Source organism: Leptopilina heterotoma, unplaced genomic scaffold (genome assembly GCF_015476425.1).
Source record: "Leptopilina heterotoma isolate Lh14 unplaced genomic scaffold, ASM1547642v1 Lhet_9, whole genome shotgun sequence".
In the NCBI taxonomy this organism is placed as follows: Eukaryota; Metazoa; Arthropoda; class Insecta; order Hymenoptera; family Figitidae; genus Leptopilina; species Leptopilina heterotoma.
In genome coordinates, this window is record NW_025111193.1 from 719327 (window position 1) to 739262 (window position 19936).

At 21.9% G+C, this 19936-nt stretch overlaps 1 protein-coding gene across 2 annotated transcripts in view; it reads left to right on the forward strand.

Moving 5' to 3' along the window:
* Positions 1 to 19936, forward strand: part of LOC122511741 (protein CEPU-1-like) — a 51497-nt gene that overhangs the window by 28378 nt on the left and 3183 nt on the right. For both annotated transcript variants that reach the window (XM_043627182.1, XM_043627181.1), the window contains exons 2-6: positions 7706 to 7795; positions 8920 to 9050; positions 13292 to 13477; positions 14941 to 15130; positions 17045 to 17176. In XM_043627182.1, the coding sequence (XP_043483117.1) occupies positions 7711 to 7795; positions 8920 to 9050; positions 13292 to 13477; positions 14941 to 15130; positions 17045 to 17176 (724 nt within the window). In that variant the 5' untranslated portion in view covers positions 7706 to 7710. The remainder of the gene's footprint in view (positions 1 to 7705; positions 7796 to 8919; positions 9051 to 13291; positions 13478 to 14940; positions 15131 to 17044; positions 17177 to 19936) is intronic.

Below are 19936 nucleotides of genomic sequence, written 5' to 3' on the forward strand. Positions count from 1 at the left end.
TTTTATTGAAATTTTTGAAAATTCTTTTAAAGAATTACTTTAAATTTTGTTAAATAATGCAGTTTTTTAATAATTTTAATTGAAAATTTTTAAAATAATTGAACTAAACAAAGGATCATTTTGAATATTTAATATAATTGTGTCTGGTAATAATTATATTCAAAAATTTTATTATTGAATTTTATTAAAATTGTATTGAAATTAATTGAATTCCTGAGAAAAATAATATAGTTTGTAAAAATAATTGCATTCTTCCAAAGAAGTTTATTAATTATAAATATAATTGAATTTTTCTTTCGAAAAATTTTATTTAAAATGTAAAAAATAATTTAATTTAATAATTAATAGAATAATAGATTGTTTATTGACATTCAATTCTTATAATGAACTTTATCAAAATTTTCGAAAAACCTTAAATTCTTTTGAAGAACTTTAATAAAATTTTTAATAATTGCATTTATCGAGGAATTTATTTAAAATTGTATTAAAATTAATTGAAATCAAGCGAAGAATTTTTTTATTTATGAAAATAATTTAAATAATTGAACTCTTGCAACGAATTTTTTTTTAATTAATTGAATTTTTGTGAACAAATGTTATTGAACTTTTTGAAAATAATTTAAGATTATAAGGAATTTTTTAAAATTGTATTAAAAATATTTGAATTCCTGCAAAGAATTTTACTATTTACATCAATAATTGAATTTTTTTCAAAAAATGTTATTATTTATGGAAATAATTGAATTCCTTCAAAGAATTTTATTATTAAAAAAAAATAATTGAATTCTTGCTAAGAATTTTATTAAAATTTTTAAAAATAATTAAATTTTTGCCAAGAATTTTGCTATTTACATCAATAATTGAATTTTATTTAAAAAATGTTATTATTTATGGAAATAATTGAATTCCTTCAAAGAATTTTATTATTAAAAAAAAAATAATTGAATTCTTGCTAAGAATTTTATTAAAATTTTTAAAAATAATTGAATTCTTGCCAAGAATTTTATTAAAATTTTAAAAAATCCTAATTAATTGAAAAAATTTTATTGAAAATTTAAAATTATATTAAAAATAATTGAATTCCTGAGAAGAATTTTATTATTTATATAAATAATTTAATTCTTGCGAAATATTTTACAATTTACAAAAATAACGTGATTGTATTGAAAATAATTGAATTACTGCGAAGAATATTATTAAAATTTTTGAAAATCCTAATTAAATTCTTTTAAAGAATTTCTTGAAATTTTTCTAAAATAATAGGATTTCTTTAATAATTTAAATTGAAAATTTTGAAAGTATTTAAATTTTTTGAAGAATTTCCTTCAGGTTTTTAACATAATTGTGTTTTTTAGTAATTGAAATTATACTTTCTATTATTAAACTAGCAAAAACTGACGCGCGCGAGCGCGCGTGCATTTTTTTTTCAACGTTTTATTTTAAATAATTAAAACTTTATTTTTTCAGCGAATTTGAACCATTATGATGTCACAATTTTTTAGCAAATGCTGTGAACAAATTGTGACGTCATTATGGTTCAAATGCCATTAAAGAAATTATTTCATCTTCTATTAATTAATATATTTTTGCATTTTCTTTTTTTATATAAATAAATTAAAATTTTTATTTATTAATTGAAAATATCTGTTCGCAGTTTATATTTTTTTTTTGTTTAATATTTTAATAATTTTATGTTTTAATATATATATAAATATATTTTTTCTATTAAAATAGCAATTCTTTAAAATGATTATTATTATTTTTAAGGGTATTTTAATTATTATTATGACGTTATAATGTTTTAAATAAATTTAAAAAATGGAAATGCTGGAAAGAATGAAAAATACATTTTTTTTAGAAATATAAAATTATTCAATTAACATCTTCTATCTTTATATCTTCTCTCTATATTAATATCTTCTTCTTCTTCTATCTTCTTTGATTTAGTTGTAATTTACTTTTTTGTTTCCTATCTTCTTTAATAATTTTATGTTTCAATATTTTTAATTTTAATTAAAATTAATATATTGAATTTCATTTAAATTCTTGCAAAAAATTTGAGAATCATTGAATTTCTTCAAAAAATGTCATTATTTATGAAAATAATTCAATTTTCGCTAAAAATCATTAAATCAATTTTGGAAACCCTAATTAAATTTTTCTGAAGAATTATTTTTTATTTTTTGTTTAATAATTGTGTTTCTTTAATAATTTTAATTGGATATTTTTAAAGTAATTTAAATTTATGAACAATTTTTTTCAAGTTTTTAAAACTAATTTTTAAATTTGTAAATTTAGTTGAAACATCTATTGTTTACATTTATCTCTTGTTTACAATTACCCCAAATGGCCCTAATTGTAAATTGATTGTTTTGTTGATTTTTGAATTTTATTTCGGAATAATTCAATTTTTTATTATGTATTTTTCATGATTTGAAGACTTTATATAGTCTTTAAAAGACTTGATAGTATTTAAATAGTTGAAATGAAAGGCGGTGCCTAAAGTATTTTTTTTAAGTTCATTATTTTTTTTTCTTTTTAGAAAATCTATTTTCTATAATATTGTGTTAAAAAAAACGTTAACATTTTATATTTTATTTGAACAGAAGATAACGATAAGTTTAATTCTTGCAAAAGAAAGCACTTATAAGTTAATTCTACACACAAACACACACAGAAATACGTTTATTTTTTACGTAAGTGCCAATAAATTAATTTCAATTCAATTTTTTATTTAAAATGAAATAATTTAATTTTGAATTAATTGTATTTTTGATATTTGAATAATTAATTATTATTTTGAACAATTACATTTTTCAATGATTTCAAAATAATTAAATTTTTATTAAAAACAGAATAATTTATTTTTGAATTAATTAAAATTGTTTGATTTATTTTTGAATAATTAATAATTGACTTTTGAATTATTTAAAATTCAAATATTGTAAAAAATTAATAAAATATTTAAAAAAAACAATTTATTTTTAACATAATAAAAAAAGTAATTTATTAAAATACTAAATTCAAATAGATTTTGAATTGCAATTATTTTTAAAAATGAATAAATTTTTTGTGTAAAATCATTTTTTTAAAATTAATTAAAATTTGAAACAATTGAATTTTTTTTTTTCATTTTTGAAAAATTAATTATTTCGAACAATTTTTTAAACATAAAAGAACCAGGAGCTATTATCACTCATAATAGCAATCAAAAAAAGCACACACTAAAGGGATCGCTCTTCCCAAAAAATTTAGACTCTAGATCCTGCACTGTATAAGTTAATAATTGAAGATTAATTAAATTTTTGAAAAATTAAATATTAAAAAATTAATTATTTTGAATAATTAATATTATTGAACAGTAATTTACGAAAACGACCAATGTAATAAAATTTAGAACGATATTTTTTATTGATTCAGGAAAATTGAATTTTTTAATTAAAATTAATAATCGTTGAAAATTGAAAATAATACAACTTTTATTGACAATTCGATATTTCAGTTTTTTTAGATTTTAAAAATGCATAAAATTTTCAATAATAATAATAAATCAAAATACAATAAATATTATCAATTATAATTATAAATAAAAAAAAATAATAATAATAATAAGATATACGAATAAAATTTGTTTTTAAGTTATTTTGAGATTTTTATTTAACAAAATAAAATGAAATAATATAAATGATTTAATTAAGAAGAAAATTTTAATTAATAATTAGAATTTACCAATCTACAGTTTTTTTTCCACTGAAAACGGTAACCTCTCGCCTGATACCAGATATTTTTCCACGATTTTTCAAACACAATAATTCTTGTCACAATTTAACGTTTTTTAAAAACACCCGCACTACCGCATAACATAACATCGGAAATGTCAAAACATCACGAAAAATATAAACAAACAAAAAAATCATGATAATAATTCGCAAATGATAACTAACAACTAACTTCATACTGCGAACGGACAGAATGAAAAACCACAGACTTTAATAAAGTTAATAATTAATTTTTATTCAAATTTTAGAAAACAATTAAATTCTTCTCAGAATTTTATTACATTTATTAAAATAGTTGAATTCATTCAAGGAATTTAAAAAATTTAAAAATATAAAAAATGTCTGTATTTTTTTTAATATAAAAGATTTTGTTAATAATTATAATTGATAATTTTCTATTAAATTATATTTTATTTTTAGGCTTGAAGTATTTGAAAAATTTCGCTTCGAAATTTGTATTAGACACGTTTTCAATTATTCACCAACACAATTGGATTCTGCAAAAAGAAAATAATTTTTATAAACTCATGTTTTCTATATTGTTTGTATTAAATTACATTTTGAAATATCACCATTGTGAAATTAATAACACGAAACTTCTCTTCTTATATTCAAATGGGAGGTAAAATAAAATATAAATTTACAGTACGAGAAATTCAAAGCCGATATTATTATAGAAAATATTTTGATTATTATTTATTGATGTTGGCTAAAGGATAAAAAAACAATACTCGAGTATTATTTTCATAATTTCGGGCAAAATTTTGAGTAAAAGAAAAATTATCTTTTGTTGAAATTAATTTAATTAATTAAATTCATTTAATTAATTAAGTTAATTTAGTTAATTTAATTAATTGAATTAAATAAAGAAATAAGTTAATTGGGAATTTTTCACAAACGAAAGGTAAATTGTTAATTAAACGTGAATTAATTTAATTAAGCAGATGCATTAAAAGTGCTTTGTACATAGTTTCTCGGTATGTATAATATTTGAAAAGGAGTTTGGGGGATATCATAAGGGCTGAAATATATCAACGTTTGCTCGTTTATGTGGGGACCAACTGTCGAGTTAATATTCACACGATTCAAAAGTTACCCACACACCCCCCTTTGAAAAAGATCTCACGGACCAACGTTCGCAGTTGGGGAAATCACTGTTTCAGCAAGCTCAACTTATTTCCTTATATTATCCACACAATTGTACATTTCTGTGCGCAAAAAATAGTCGTCGTATAATAAAGAAAAGTCGTCGTATTTACTCCTTAAATTCTTTACCTTTTCGGTGCTAAAAAGTTACTTTTTCCTTGGAAAAGAACATTTTTGCTCCTTATGCAAAAATAATTCCAAACAGGATTATTGACTTGTGACTTTAAGTCACAAAAATTTTATTATTTATTTCCCTGATGTTTTCCTGACTTTCAACTTTTTCCCTTATTCGGAAAATAATTTAAATTTCAAGTTTTTCTCTATATTGCAATTATTTTAAAATACAATATTTAGTAAATTCTTCCACAATTATTTAATAAATTCATTTTTTCGAATTTTGAAAGACTTTACCTTTTGTAAAAGAAAAACACTCTTAAATTTTAAAATATTTCTTCAACATTTTTTCCACATTTTTCTTCAGAAACACGATTATTCTTACAAAAATTGTAATACAATTTTCCAAAATAGAAAATTTATTTCAATAAAATTCGCAGATTTTGCACTCGATAATTAATTTTATAAAAAGTAACAAAAAGTAGCTTTAAGACTAAAAAAGGTAATAAAAAAGTAGCTATGGAAAAAATAAATTTGAGAACTAAAGAAACAAGATTTAGAAGATTCACAAAAATCCAAAAAAATTTGATTCTGCATTTTATTTACCTGGTATTTTCCGAATTTTCCTTTCAAATATTTACTTCTTTTCTTATACTGATAATAACTTCAATTCTAAATTTTTTCAAACGTAAATAAATAATGTTCTAAATTTTAGTTAAAAAATTCTTCAAAAATACGATTATTTTTAAAAATAATTTTTAAGTGTAAAAAATAACATTCAATTATTTAAATACAAAAAAAAATTTATTCAATAATTGAATATTTCTTAAAATTGAATTGATATAAAGAATTTTATCAAAATTTTCTAAAATCATTAAATTCTTACGAACAATTTTAATAAAATTTTTAATGATTGTATTTTTCGGGGAATTCCTTTGAAATTTATTGTATTAAAAATAATTGAAAGGATGCGATAAGTTTTATTATTTATGAAAATAATTGAATTCATGAGAAGAATTTTTAAAAAACTTTTTTAAATAACTTAGGTTTTTCGCAAAATTTTAAGAAAATTGTATTTGAAATAATTGAATTCCAGTGAAAATTTTATTATTTATAAAAATAATTGAATTTCTGCGAAGAATGTTATTAGTATTTCTTTCAATAATTTAATTCTTTCGAGAAATTTTATTACAATTTTTGAAAATAATTGAATTCTTGCTACAAATTTAAAACAAATTTTTGAAAATAATTGAACTATTTCGAGGAATTTAATTAAAATTTTATTTAAATAATTCTCAAAAAGATTTTTACCAAAATTTTTCAAAATAATTGAATTCCTGTTAAGAATTTTATTATTTATGGAAATAATTGATTTCTTACAACGAGTTTTATTAAAATTTTCGAAAATAATTGAATTATTTCGAGGAATTAAATTAAAATTGTATTGAAAATAAATGAATTCTCAGAAAGATTTTTACCAAAATTTTTCAAAATAATTGAATTTCTGCGAAAAATGTTAGGTATTATTTATGAAAATAATTAAATTTTTAAAGTATTTAATTATAATTTTTTCTTGTGAAGAATTTTATTAACAGTTTTCAAAATAGTTAAATTTTGGCGAAGAATTTAATTGAAAGTTGTCAAAATAATAAAAGTTTGGCGAAGAATTTTATTAATTATAAAAATAATTGAAATCTTGCAAAGAATCTAAAAAAATTTCCTGAAAGTTCTTTAGGAATTCAATTATTCAAAAATAAAAATTTCACTTAAAATCATATAATTGAATTTTAGATTCAATTGTTATTAATTCAATTTTACCAAATTTTGATTGTTTGTAAACTTTCAAATGAAAAAATAATCAAAAATCAACTATAATTTTAGAAAAAATTTAATTAAATTTTTTTTTGAAAACTGAATTTTTTAGGATTTAAAAAGTTTTCAATTTAGAAGAAAAGACTTGACTATATTTATTTTTTGCACTTGGAAATTAAAATAAGAATTACTTTTTTTTCTAAAAAAGTGAAATTTTGTTGCAATATGTGGAAGAAAATTCGAAATAGTTGCATTTTCCGAGAATAAGTCGATGAAAGTCGCTTTTTTTAAAATAGTATCAATTTAATTTTTCACCTTTTCAATCCGCTGGGAAGAAATTCTTCTCTTCAAACTTTTTTCCAGGCGAAAGTTCTGTTTTTTAACCCACTCCAGAAGTTTGTGTCATTTGTCCAGATTTTCTTAAAATAGAAAAATACTTCCATTAATAATTTAGTAATAATGTAATAAATTAAAAATAATTTAATAATAACAATAATTTTATAATAATTGAAGAATTTAAAAATAAATCCTTATAATTTTTTTCTGATTGATTCCTTTGTATAACAAGGACTTTAAATTTTTAATTTTTCACCTTTTCAATCCTCTGGGGAAAAAAATTCTTCTCTTCAAAAATTTCTGCCATGGCGAAAGTTCTATTTTCATAATCCATTCCAGAAGTTTGTGTCATTTGTCCGGATTTTCTCTGAGAGAAGAAAAATATTTTCAATTAGTATTTATTAAATATTTGTTTTTCTTACTGGTATTTTTTTTACAACAAGAGCTCTTTTATTTATTTTTTTTCCATTTTTCCTGTTGTAAATGAAAAATTAATTAAAAATTATTTTCTTTTTCAGGTCGTATGGCGTATGGCTTGCCCTATGGAATGGCCTTACATAAAATTATTATCTGCTCTCTGCTGCCTATCATTCTGTATTTATTAATTGGCAAGTATTTTTCACTCTTGTACTCGTAATTTTTTTTTAAATTCACTGTTTGCTAAATTATTAATTAACAAGGGATTTTTATTCCCTAAAATTAGTAATTGATTTTATCCTCTAAAATTAATAATTCCTAAGAGATTTTATTTACGAAAAAATGTATAATTAGTAATAAAAAAAATTGCGTCACATTGTATTAAGTCCAGATAATTTTCCCGAAGAACGGAGAGAAAAACGAAGCATAAATGTAAAAGGAATGCTTGAAATTTCCAATAATAACTGTAAAAATTGAAAATTAATGAAAAAAGTAATTTTGTTTAATTAAATATTTTATTTTGTTCAATTAAAATGATAAAGAATATTTTAAAAACTGAATCAAAGATTGAGATACAATTTTAATATTTAATTTACGAAGGGGAAATATTTTTATTTTCGAAATGCAAGAGTAAAAAGGAATAAATGTTGAAAAATAAATGGGTTTCATATTTTCGTTTCAAGGTTACATATTAGCTCTGAATGTCGAGACCCCAGGGAAAATGGCTATCACGATTTATCAATTCGAGAAGCGAAAATATATTTTGAATAGGAGGTGAAAAAAGTTGAAAAAAAGAAGAAGAACGAATACGCAACTAAAAAGGAAACGCTTTCAACGATGTTTAATAAATGTTCTCTCTCTCTCTCTCTCTCTTCTTCTTCTTCTCTTTTTTTATTATAATCTGGATTTAAAAAGAAATTTCCACAAGAATATTTAATCACAAAATTATTTTTTTATTTAGTCAAAAACTTTAATCGACTGAATAAAAATAAAAAAATTTTCTTTTTTAACAATTTATTATTAAAATATTTTTAATGACTTTGGAAAAACTTTTTTTTTCCTATCCAGATTTGAAAATGTGATACACATGAAACAAAATTCTCCTTTGAAGAACATTTTTATTATTCACTTCTCACGACGACAGGATATTAAATATTATTCAGAAATATAAAACTTTACTGTATGATATAAAATATTCTCCCAGTTTTCTCAACTTTCATGTAGTTTAAAATTTTCTGAATTTTAATTATTTCCCTGATATTATTTTTTGTTCTCATTCTTTTCTCTCTCTTTTTTTTCTTCTGCCTTCTTATAGGTTCTAAAGGTTCAGAAGTGCCGAGAATTGAATCTGAACCGGAATTTCAAATGCCTCTTGAAAATTACACAGTTCCACAAGGTCGAGAAGTTGTTTTTACCTGCGTCGTTAATCATCTTCAATCTTACAAGGTAATTATCTAATTACATTGTATACAAAATAAAACAAAAAGCAAAAATAAAAAAAGGTAGACAAAAAAATAAAATTAAATCAAAATTACAATCAAATTACTTTTTAAATATCAAGAGAAAAAGAAAAAAAAATAGTTTTCTACTTTAATTAATGATTTTTGATTTTTAATTTGAATTTTAGTGAAAATCAAATCAAAATTACTATCAAATTAATTGATAATTGTTCTTTTAAATGAACCAATTTAGCTTTTATTATTCGAAACGTATTATTAAGGATGACCTTTAATTAATATAATTATTTTCCACAGTTTCTCTTTTGAAAATAAAATACTGAAATTCCATTATACAAATTTCGAATAACTTTTGACAAAAATTTGGTTTTAATTGAAAAAAATAAATATTAAAAATGTTTTAATTGTCAAAATATTGAATTAGAAAAATATTCGATTAGAAAAATATTCGATTAAAGAAATATTCAATTGGAAAAATATTCAATTAGAAACATATTCAACTTTAATAATCAATAAAAAATTATACCAAATTAATATAAAAATCATGTAATATTGAGATTAATGAAAAAAAATTTATGATTATTCAGTTATTTACTGGATTCATAAAATTCAGTTGGAGAGAAATAAATATTTTTTATGTGCGCGATGAATTTTCAAACGGTAATACTTATTGTAAACTGGATCGGATTTGTATTTCATTTTCGATGATAATTATCGCATTTGGTAATCTAGTCTCTCTCTTTCTCTCTCAATAAATTGTAATGAATGTTAGTAATGGTCATTTTATATAGCAAATGTAAAGTGCACTGATAAACGGAATATTTCGCCAAAATTCGCTTTGCAAACATTCAACAATGATTTTCTCTTTCGATTTGGAAAAGCAATCGTTGAAAAGCCTGCAAAAGAGTTGAGTGTACTCAATTTATTCAGTCGTATTGTCATCCAAAAAAAAGAGTTAAATCCTCTTTTTTTCCTTTTCAATTCCTTTTTTTTCTATTTGGAAAAACACCAAGAATTTGAAAATTGAAAATTAAAACTCCTAAAATTTTTTGTTCTTCAGTCGAATTTTTCCTGTTTTTGATTGCATCTGTAAAAAATTTAAATTAATTTATTAAAAATTAAAATCATAATATTATTATGATTTTTCGAAATTATATGGAAAATCATTCTGTACAAAAATAGTTTTATTTTTAGTTTTGAAAAAAAAAATGCTGCGAATGAACACTTGAGTAACTCACTTACAAGAAGAAGTCTTCTCGTTACAGGGATCGTTTTCTAGCTCGTCTTGAAATACTTCTTTAAAAGAAAGTCAAATAAAAAAAAAAAAAAGAGAACAGAAATCAGCAAGTCTAGTTTGTTGATTGCAGGTAGAATACAGAAAAGTAGAAAAATGAACATGGAAAGAAAAGAAAAATCAGAATATCAAAAGACTTGAAACATCTCCGATTCATTGATTTTTGAATTTAATTCTTTTTTTCAATATTAATTAATATATTGAATTAATATTAAATTAACGCTAAATTAATATTGAATTCATATTAAATTAACACTGAATTAATATTAAATTAACATTGAATTAATATTAAATTAACATTCAAATTAATTAATATCGAAAAAAGAATTCGATCTTTTGATTCGAATTTAAAAAAATGTTATTGCTTTCAATTTTCGAGTGAAATATAAAAAGGAAAAAACAAATTTATATGTACGTACGAACGTTTTTTGTCGTTGGGACGAAAGAAAGGAACTTTGAATTTGAAAAAGTCTTATTCACTCGTCTTACAATTGTAGAACAATTTCCCAATTTCAATTTAAAACGAATTCGACGCCATATTCAAAGTCTCTTGTTAAGGGGGGATTACCACTCGCCTCTTTTCCGTCAAGAAATCCGAATTTTAACCGCGCGATAACAAGCTGGAATTGAATCACTAAATTGATTGTTTCATTAGAAAACCAGTAATTCCTCGATTATTATCCAATTTAAAAACACCAATTCTGTTATAAGGCTTCAAACTAATTACGATTCTTTTTTTTCTCCCACAAATCGTTTTCATTAATTTCTTTCTTCAATTTTCAATAATTATTTTTTAATTGCGATTGATTTTTTTTAAATTGATTCTAAATTATTGTAAATTGGTAAACTTTTAAATTTGTAAACTTGTAACTTATAAACTTGTAAATTTGTAAATTTGTAAATTTGTAAATATTAAATTGTAATTTGTAATTTGTATATTGTAATTTGTAAATTTGTAAATTTTAAATTGTTATTAATTTGTAAATTTAAAATTAAAAATTTTTAATTGAGAATTTTTGTAAATAGTATTTTTGGAAAATAACTTTTCTGTTTTTTTGAAATTATAATCAAAATATTATTTTCAGTATATACACATTTCGCGAATTTTCCCTTTTTTTGAGTACGAAAAAGGGTGATATTGATCAGAGTAGAAAAACTAGAGTAGAAAACTCACATAAATGCTTCAAGGGTAGTTTTCCTGTCGCTTCATCAAGATTATTTACAACTCAGACCTTAAATTTTGCCACGGGACGATCCGAGACGTGCTTTTGTTCGAAATTTAAAAGCTTTTCTCGCCCTGTCAAAAATTTGTACTCACAAAAAACATTGAAACTTTTTAAATATTCAAAATAACTTCTCCTTTTCTAAAAAATGATTTTAAATTGACTATTTTTAAGTAGCTATTCTTAATTATTTTTATACGTTTCGCGAGACATATGATATTCAAGTTATTATTATGCAAATTACAAAATTTTTTATTTTCAAATACAATAAACTTCAATTGTTGAATAATTTCAGATTCAAAATTCACTTATTAAATATATAATTCATTATTATTGTTTATTATTTTTTAAAATTTTAATAAATTCTGCTAAACAATTCAATTATTTTTATAAATAATAAAATTTTTCGCAAGAATTCAATTCTTTCCAATACAATTTTAATGAATTCAATTTTTTTCTAAAATTTTAATAAACTCTTCTCAAGAATTAAATAATGTTTATAACTAGTAAAATTCTTCTTCTTCTTTATTTAATTCAATTATTTACAAAAAGTGTATGGGAATTTTTTAAAAGAATTTAATTTTCTACCAATAATTTTAATGAAATTTAATAGTCAAATTACTAATTACTATTATTAACAAAATCGATTATGTTCAAAAAAGTAAAAAAATTTTGTAAAAGAATTTAATTATTGTCAAAACTTTTAATAGAGTCTATTCTTCGAAAGAATTAAATTATTTTCAATATTTTAATAAAATTCCTTAAATGAATTAAATTCTTTTAAAAAATTGTAAAATTCTTCGCAGGAATTCAATTATTTTCAATACAATTTTAATAAAATTCAATAATCAAAATTTTAATTACAATTGAAGGGCTACATAGAATAAGGGGACGAACGCGAGGCTTGGAAGGGATAGTACCAGTCAGGTAGCAGTGACGAGCCTTGAGCCGCTCGCTGCTACCTGACTGATATTATCCCTTTCAACCATGCGTTCGTCCCCTTATTTTATGTAGCCCTTCAATTATTAACAGACACGATTATTTAAAAAGTTGAAAAAAATTTGTTTTATTTAAAATTTTCAATACAATTTTAATAAAATTCAATAACCAAAAGTTTAATTTTAATTATTAACAAACACGATTATTTAAAAAATTTAAAAGAAATTCTTCAAAAAATTCAACTACTTTTAAAATTTTCAATTAAAATTATTAAAGAAACTTCATTAATTAAAAAATATGTAAAAAGTTCTTCAGAGAATTTAATTAAGATTTTCTAAAATTTCAATAGAATTTTTTGCTAGAAGTTTGATAAATAATAAAATTCTTCAAAGAAATTCAATTATTTTCAATTTTTTTTTATAAAATTAGGGCTCGAACCAGTGAAAGTATTTGAAAATACGGACTTTACGAACCAAAAATGTAAAATTACGGACCAATTACTGACAAAAATATAATCAGTCCGAGTCAAATTTACAAGAATTTTTAACTAATATTCTTATTACGGACTTTACGGATCTTTTTTTTAAAAAAACTGACTTTTACGGACTTCAAGCAAAGTTACGGATTTTTATGGGATTCACGGACCTAGTTCGAGCCTTGAAAAACTCTTTATTTTCTTTATTTATCATAGTGAAAATAACAAAATGAAAATTATTTCTACTCTGTTTCTAATTAATTTTCTAATTTAAATTAAATATAAGAAATTCTCATCAGGTCGCTTGGATAAAATCGGACTCGAGAGCAATTCTGGCTATTCATACTCACATGGTTGCACATAATCCACGTCTGTCAGTCACTCATAATGGATTTGACACGTGGAAGCTGCACGTGGCCAATGTCCAGGCGAATGATTCTGGCACATATATGTGTCAAGTTAACACCGACCCTATGAGAAGTCAGGTCAGTAAAGCTCACTAACGTTAAACTGACAAGTAACATCATGAGGAACAATTGTTCAGGAAACTTTTGCCATCAGTTTACTTTTGAGTGCCTGCAAAAAGAAAGTGCGAATTAATAAAAATATATATTTACAAAAGAATAAAATGAAAATACTCTAAAAACTCTTTAGTTTTGAAATTTTTCTTTTTAAAAACATTCTAAAACTTTATTTAATTTTTCCATTTATATAAATCCTTAATCTTAATTTAATTCTTCAATTTATAAAAATTCCGAATCTTAATTTATTTTTTCCACTTAATTTAAAATTCTATGTCCTTATTTTGATTTTTCTATTTACAAAAAATTCTAAATCTTAATATAATTTTTTTTCGTCCATTGAAATCAAAAATTAATTTTTCAATGAAACAACGTTAGAGCGATATTAAGAAAAAATATCAGAAATTTTCCAAATTATTCTTCAAGTTTTCTAAAAGTTTCCACAAAGTTTAAAGTGTTTATTCGAAACTCGGGAAGAATAATTTCCTACCGTTTTACTTCCCTTTTTTTCAACTTTTAAAGTAAGAATAATATTTTGAGGTCTTTGAATTAAAAGAGAAAAAAATGCGCGAAAGTTAAAAACTCGCCTTTTTTCCTAAGAGAGAAATGCAAAGTTCTTTAGTAATCAAATTTTTATTTTTCTTCCCTCCTCGAGTTTTATTTTTCAAACATTCTTTTTTTTTTGGAAAAAAATTCACTATAAATTTTGAACTCGATTTTCAATTTAATTATTGTCTAAGTATTTCAACAGTTCTGACAATTATTAATTTTTATTTTATATTAATATAGAAATAAATATTTTTATTAAATTATAAAATTATTTATTTATATTTGAATATAAATAAAATAAATAAAATAAAAATATAAGTAAAATTTTTATCATTGACTGTAAATAGAAGAAAGTAATAAAATGCTTCCGAGTTAAGGGAAATAAATAAAATGTTAACTTTTGTGGATTTTAAAAAAATCAGTCACGATTCGTATATCAATTATGGCAAACATAGTTTTCCACTTGATTCGCAACGGCTTTTCGTCTTTATAGAATGGAGAAAGTTTTGCGGAAAACTTTGAAATAGACAGGTGGTCTTGGCCATCGTTGAAATCTTTTCTCATTAGAACTATAGAAAAATAACGTTTCTTTCTACTTTTATACAATTTCATCTTTCACGATGATAAAACTTTTTTCATGAGTCTATCAAATAATCTCATTTTTTTTCTCTCCCTCATCCAACGAAATAATAATTTCGAAATTTTTGAATAAACAATTTCAAAAAAAAAAAATAGTGTCACTAAAATTATTGATATTTTCTTAATTAAATCTTTTTTGTCTTAATAACAGAAAAGAAAACAAAAAATAGAGAAAGATACTTAAAAACCGAAATCAAATTAAAATCGGATACTGACGTGAATTTTTCTTATTTTCACAGACTGGCTACATGAATGTTGTTATTCCACCGGATATAATGGATCTCGACGAGAATTCCGATCGTTTAACAACCGAGGAGAAAGGTGAGATTAGTCTCCGATGCAATGCCACTGGAACTCCTGAACCGGAAATCACTTGGCGCCGAGAGGATGGCAAGAACATTACTCTAAGAGACAAAAAAGAGCAACAAGGTATTAAAGCAACCATTGAAATGATAATTCTTAAATAAATACAAGTCTCGTATTTCATTTCAGTAAAAACAAAACCAAAAAAAAAGCTCAATCAATTAATTATTGTCTAATAAACAAGATTAAAGTAAATTTTCACGCAAAAATATGTATAATTTTTGAAAACAAAACGAAAAATATTACTCACCATTATTTTTCTTTTATTATAATTTTTCGCAATTTTTTTTTTCATTTGTCGTGTTGCGAAAAAAAATTGAATAATGAAACGATCTTTGTTATATGAAATTTTCTTTCTAGAATGATGGATCGCTTACTTCCTGTTTAATACACTTTTCTCATCAAATCACTCAAGTTCTTAAATATTAAATTCCGCCGTGTTCCGCTTAAATGTTTTACATCGACAAATTTCCTGAAAAATATACATTTTTTAATATTATGATAGAAATGGATCAAAATTGTTTATTTAGTTAATATGAATTTTGATATAATTTCAAAATAAATTCAGTATTAAAATGCAAATATTAATTTATTACAATTCGTATAATTATAAATATAATAATGATTATAAAGTTTTTTAATAATTTTTCTTTACAAAATGTTTTCAATTTTAAAATTGAAATAAAATTTTAAAAAATTCTTTTTTGAAATGGAATGAAATTTTAAAATTCAATGAAAATCATTGAATTCTTGCAAAAAAATTTTTAATAATTTTACTTCAAAATTTTGAAAGTATAATTAAATTTTATGAAAAATTCTTTTCAACTTTTTAAAATAATCGTGCCTGTTAATAATTAAAATAAAAAATAATTGAGTTCATTCGTGACATTTTTTTAAAATTGTATTGGAAATAATTGAATTTTTGCAAAGAATTTTAATATTTATATAAAAATAATTGAATTCTTTCGAAGAATATTATTATTTATAAAAATAATTAAATTACTGCGGAAAACTTTACTATTTATAAAAATAATTGAATACTTGAAAAAAAATTGAGTATTTAAGAAAATATTTAAAGTCTTTCGATAAGTTTTATTAAAAATTTTAAAAAATAATTAAATTCTTTCGTGAAATTTTATTAAAATGGTCTTTAAAAAAATTGGATTGCAGCAAATAATTTTACTATTTAAATAAAAAATAATTGAATCCTTTCATCAAATTTTATTAAAATTGTGTTGAAAAAAATTGAATTTTTACAAAAAATTTTACTATTTATAAAAACCATTGAATTCTTCCGAAGAATATTATTATTTTTGGAAAATAATTTAATTACTGATTTACTGCAAAGAATTTTACTATTTATAAAAATAATTGAATTTTTTTGAAGAATGTTGTCATTTATGAAAATAATTGAATTCTTGCGAAGAATATTATTAAAATTTTTGTAAATAATAAACAACAATTATTATTTATATACTTCATAGATGAATTATTAAAAAATTGTAGTTTATACCTATTTGAATTATAACCATTATCATTTTTTTCGCGCGTAACATTTGCTAGTAAATAATAATTATAAATATAAATAATTATTATAAATAAAAAACAAATAATAATAATAATTCTAGATTAAAAGTACAAATTACTAATTTTCTCTCAAAACCAAAAATTAAATAGGTTCGCATTTCGATAATTAAATACCTATTTCGATTATAATGAAATTATTGTAATACCGAATTACATAAAGTTGCATTGATAAAATTAAATCTATTCAATTTTGTAATAAATGAAATGATTTTGAAGTCGAATCTCTATTTTATTTGAAAGGATATACATTGAATTTTCTATGTATATGAAATGAATGTGTAAAAGGCTATTAAATTGTATTATATCGGAGGAAAAGTGTTTGATGAAAAGATGATTAATTACGCGGTTTGAGACAATACCCGGCTAACTAATATTTTTTTAATGATTTTTCAGTCGTGAAAATACACAAGGGTAAGCAGCTGCACCTGACGGGTATTCTGAGACAAGAGATGGGGTCGTATCTGTGTATTGCATCGAATGGAATACCTCCCACGGTCAGCAAGAGGTATTACGTAAACGTTTTGTGTGAGTAAAAATTTCATTAAGTTTTACATTTCCCAGCTGGTCGTTTCGATATTATCATTTTCCATTCGGCAAAGAATTTTATAGATCTACAATTTTCTGCTACTTCGTATAAGAATATAATCTTTTTTTCTGTATTTCTTTTCATCCCCTTAGATTATCAATCTATTTAATATAAGTATTTTTTTTATCTTTTTTATTTGGTTAAACGAAAATTTATTTCGAAAACTTCTTAAGATAAAAAAAATAAAATGGAAACAATTGTTTCCATTTTATTTTATTTATTTCGAATTTTATTTATATTATTACTTCCTCATAGAGGAAGTATTGTAATACCAAAATTTTTCGAGTTCGATTTTTTGACATATCTTTATGTTATTTGACCTCAGGAGATCAAAAATGACATTTTTTAAAAATGTCATTCCGTATGTGTGTGTAAACATCACATTTTCATAAATATCTCGAAATCATGAAGAGCTTTTGGGTTGAATTTTTTTTTAAATTGTAGATCTCACCTGCGGACATAAAGTGACAGTACTTTCTGATAAATTAATAAAGTTTAACTAAATTTTTTTTTGATTTTTAATTTTGCAAAAAAACGTTTTTTGACCATAACTTTAAAAAAATGTTAGGACACCTATAAATGTTTTTCCATAATTTTGTAGAGTTTTTTTAGACGCATCTTTTGAGCCCTAATTGAACATTTTTCGTCCATATTAACCGGAGTTATTAAACTTTTAAAAATCAAAAATTTTGGAAAATAAGACTTTTTTTGAAAATTTTGTTGAAAAACGTAGAAGTAACTTTAAAATTATCGTTATCAACTTGAAGAGCATTAAAAAACGCTTCGATTGACCTATTTTTGAACCTACTTCAATAATAATTTCGAAATTATTGGTATTTTAAAAACCAAAAATTGTGAAAAATGACATTTTCTCAACTTTTTTGTTTGAAAATTTTTGTTTAACTATTAAATTATTGTAACTATCTTGTAGGGTATTTGAAAATACATTTATTGACCCAAAATTTAATCACTTTTACCACATTTATAAAAAGTTATTCATATATTTCTATTATTTTTATCTCTATGAGGAAGTAAAGTGTTCATGAAATGAGCACCAAAATTATAAAAAAAATATACAACTTGGCAGCGGTTTTATTATACTAGCAAATGTTACGCGCGCGGAACGAGATATTCGATTCATTATTGTTATGCAAATTATAAAATTTTTTATTTTCAAATATAAATTTTTTAAATAATTACATAAGGGCAATTCCACGTGAGATTTAAGTCGACCTCTTAAAATCGGCCAAAAATATTTTTTTTCTATTCTGTATCGAAAAAAAAACAGATACGTATTTTTTTATTTATGTTTAATTGTCCAAATTTTCGAGTTATGAATTTTCGAAAATTTGGACTTTTAATTGTAGACCTATATTCAGTAGCTTATAAGTCCGAAAATATTGAGTTTAGGAAAAAGTTGTCAAAGAATGAAAGTTTTAGTTTTCTTTCGACTTTTAAGAAATGTAAACATAAAAATTATTTTTTAATTTTTTATTAAAAAAAAAATCTTTTTTATAAACAAATTAATTTTTTTTAACTTTGGGCCGAATTTTTTTTTATTTTTTTTTTATTTTTTTGTACCTTATAATATAGAAAAGATTTTCCAAAAAGTCCCGAAATGGGCCTGATGTGTTAAATGAGTTTCAAAGTATTTTCAAAAATCACTTGCAAGCATTACAGTGGGATTTTTTTACAATTAACTTTCTAAAACTGTCTACAAGGTATAATTTTTAATATATTTGAGTGTTCTTTATTTTAAATGAAAAGGTCTACGCTGTAAACAGTTTTAAAAAGTTAAATGTAAAAAAAATCCCACTGTGATGCTTGCAAGTGATTTTTGAAAACATTTTAAAACTCATTTAACACATCAGACCCATTTCGGGACTTTTTGGAAAATCTTCTCTATATTATAAGGTACAAAAAAATAATAAAAAAATAAAAAAAAATCCGGCCCAAAGTTAAAAAAAATTAATTTGTTTATAAAAAAAATTTTTTTTGTTTACATTTCTTAAAAGTCGAAAGAAAACTAAAACTTTCATACTTTGACAACTTTTTCCTAAACTCAATATTTTTGGACTTATAAGCTACTGAATATAGGTCTACAATTAAAAGTCCAAATTTTCGAAAATTCATAACTCGAAAATTTGGACAATTAAACATAAATAGAAAAATACGTATCTGTTTTTTTTTCGATACAGAATAGAAAAAAAATATTTTTGGCCGATTTTAAGAGGTCGACTTAAATCTCACGTGGAATTGCCCATAATCAAAATTTAAGAAATTCACTTATTAAGTACAAAATTAATTATTACTGTTTAGGTATATTTTCAAAAATTTTAATAAAATTTCACGAAAGAATTCAATTACTTTCTAGATATTCAATAAATCCTTCTAAACAATTCAATTATTTTTTTAAATAGTAAAATCTTTAGAAAAATTCAATTATTTTCAAAACAATTTTAATTAAATTCCTCCAAAGAAGTCAATTTTTAAAAAAATTTTTAACAAATTTCGAAAAAATTCAATTTTTTTCTAAAATTTTAACAAATCCTTCGAAAAAATGCAATTATTTTTATAAGAATTTAAGTTTTCAAATATTAACATTGAAATCTTTTTTTTTTCTAAAATTTTAATAAATTCTTCGGAACAATTCAATTATTTTTATAAATAGTAAAATTCTTCGCGAGAATTCAGTTATT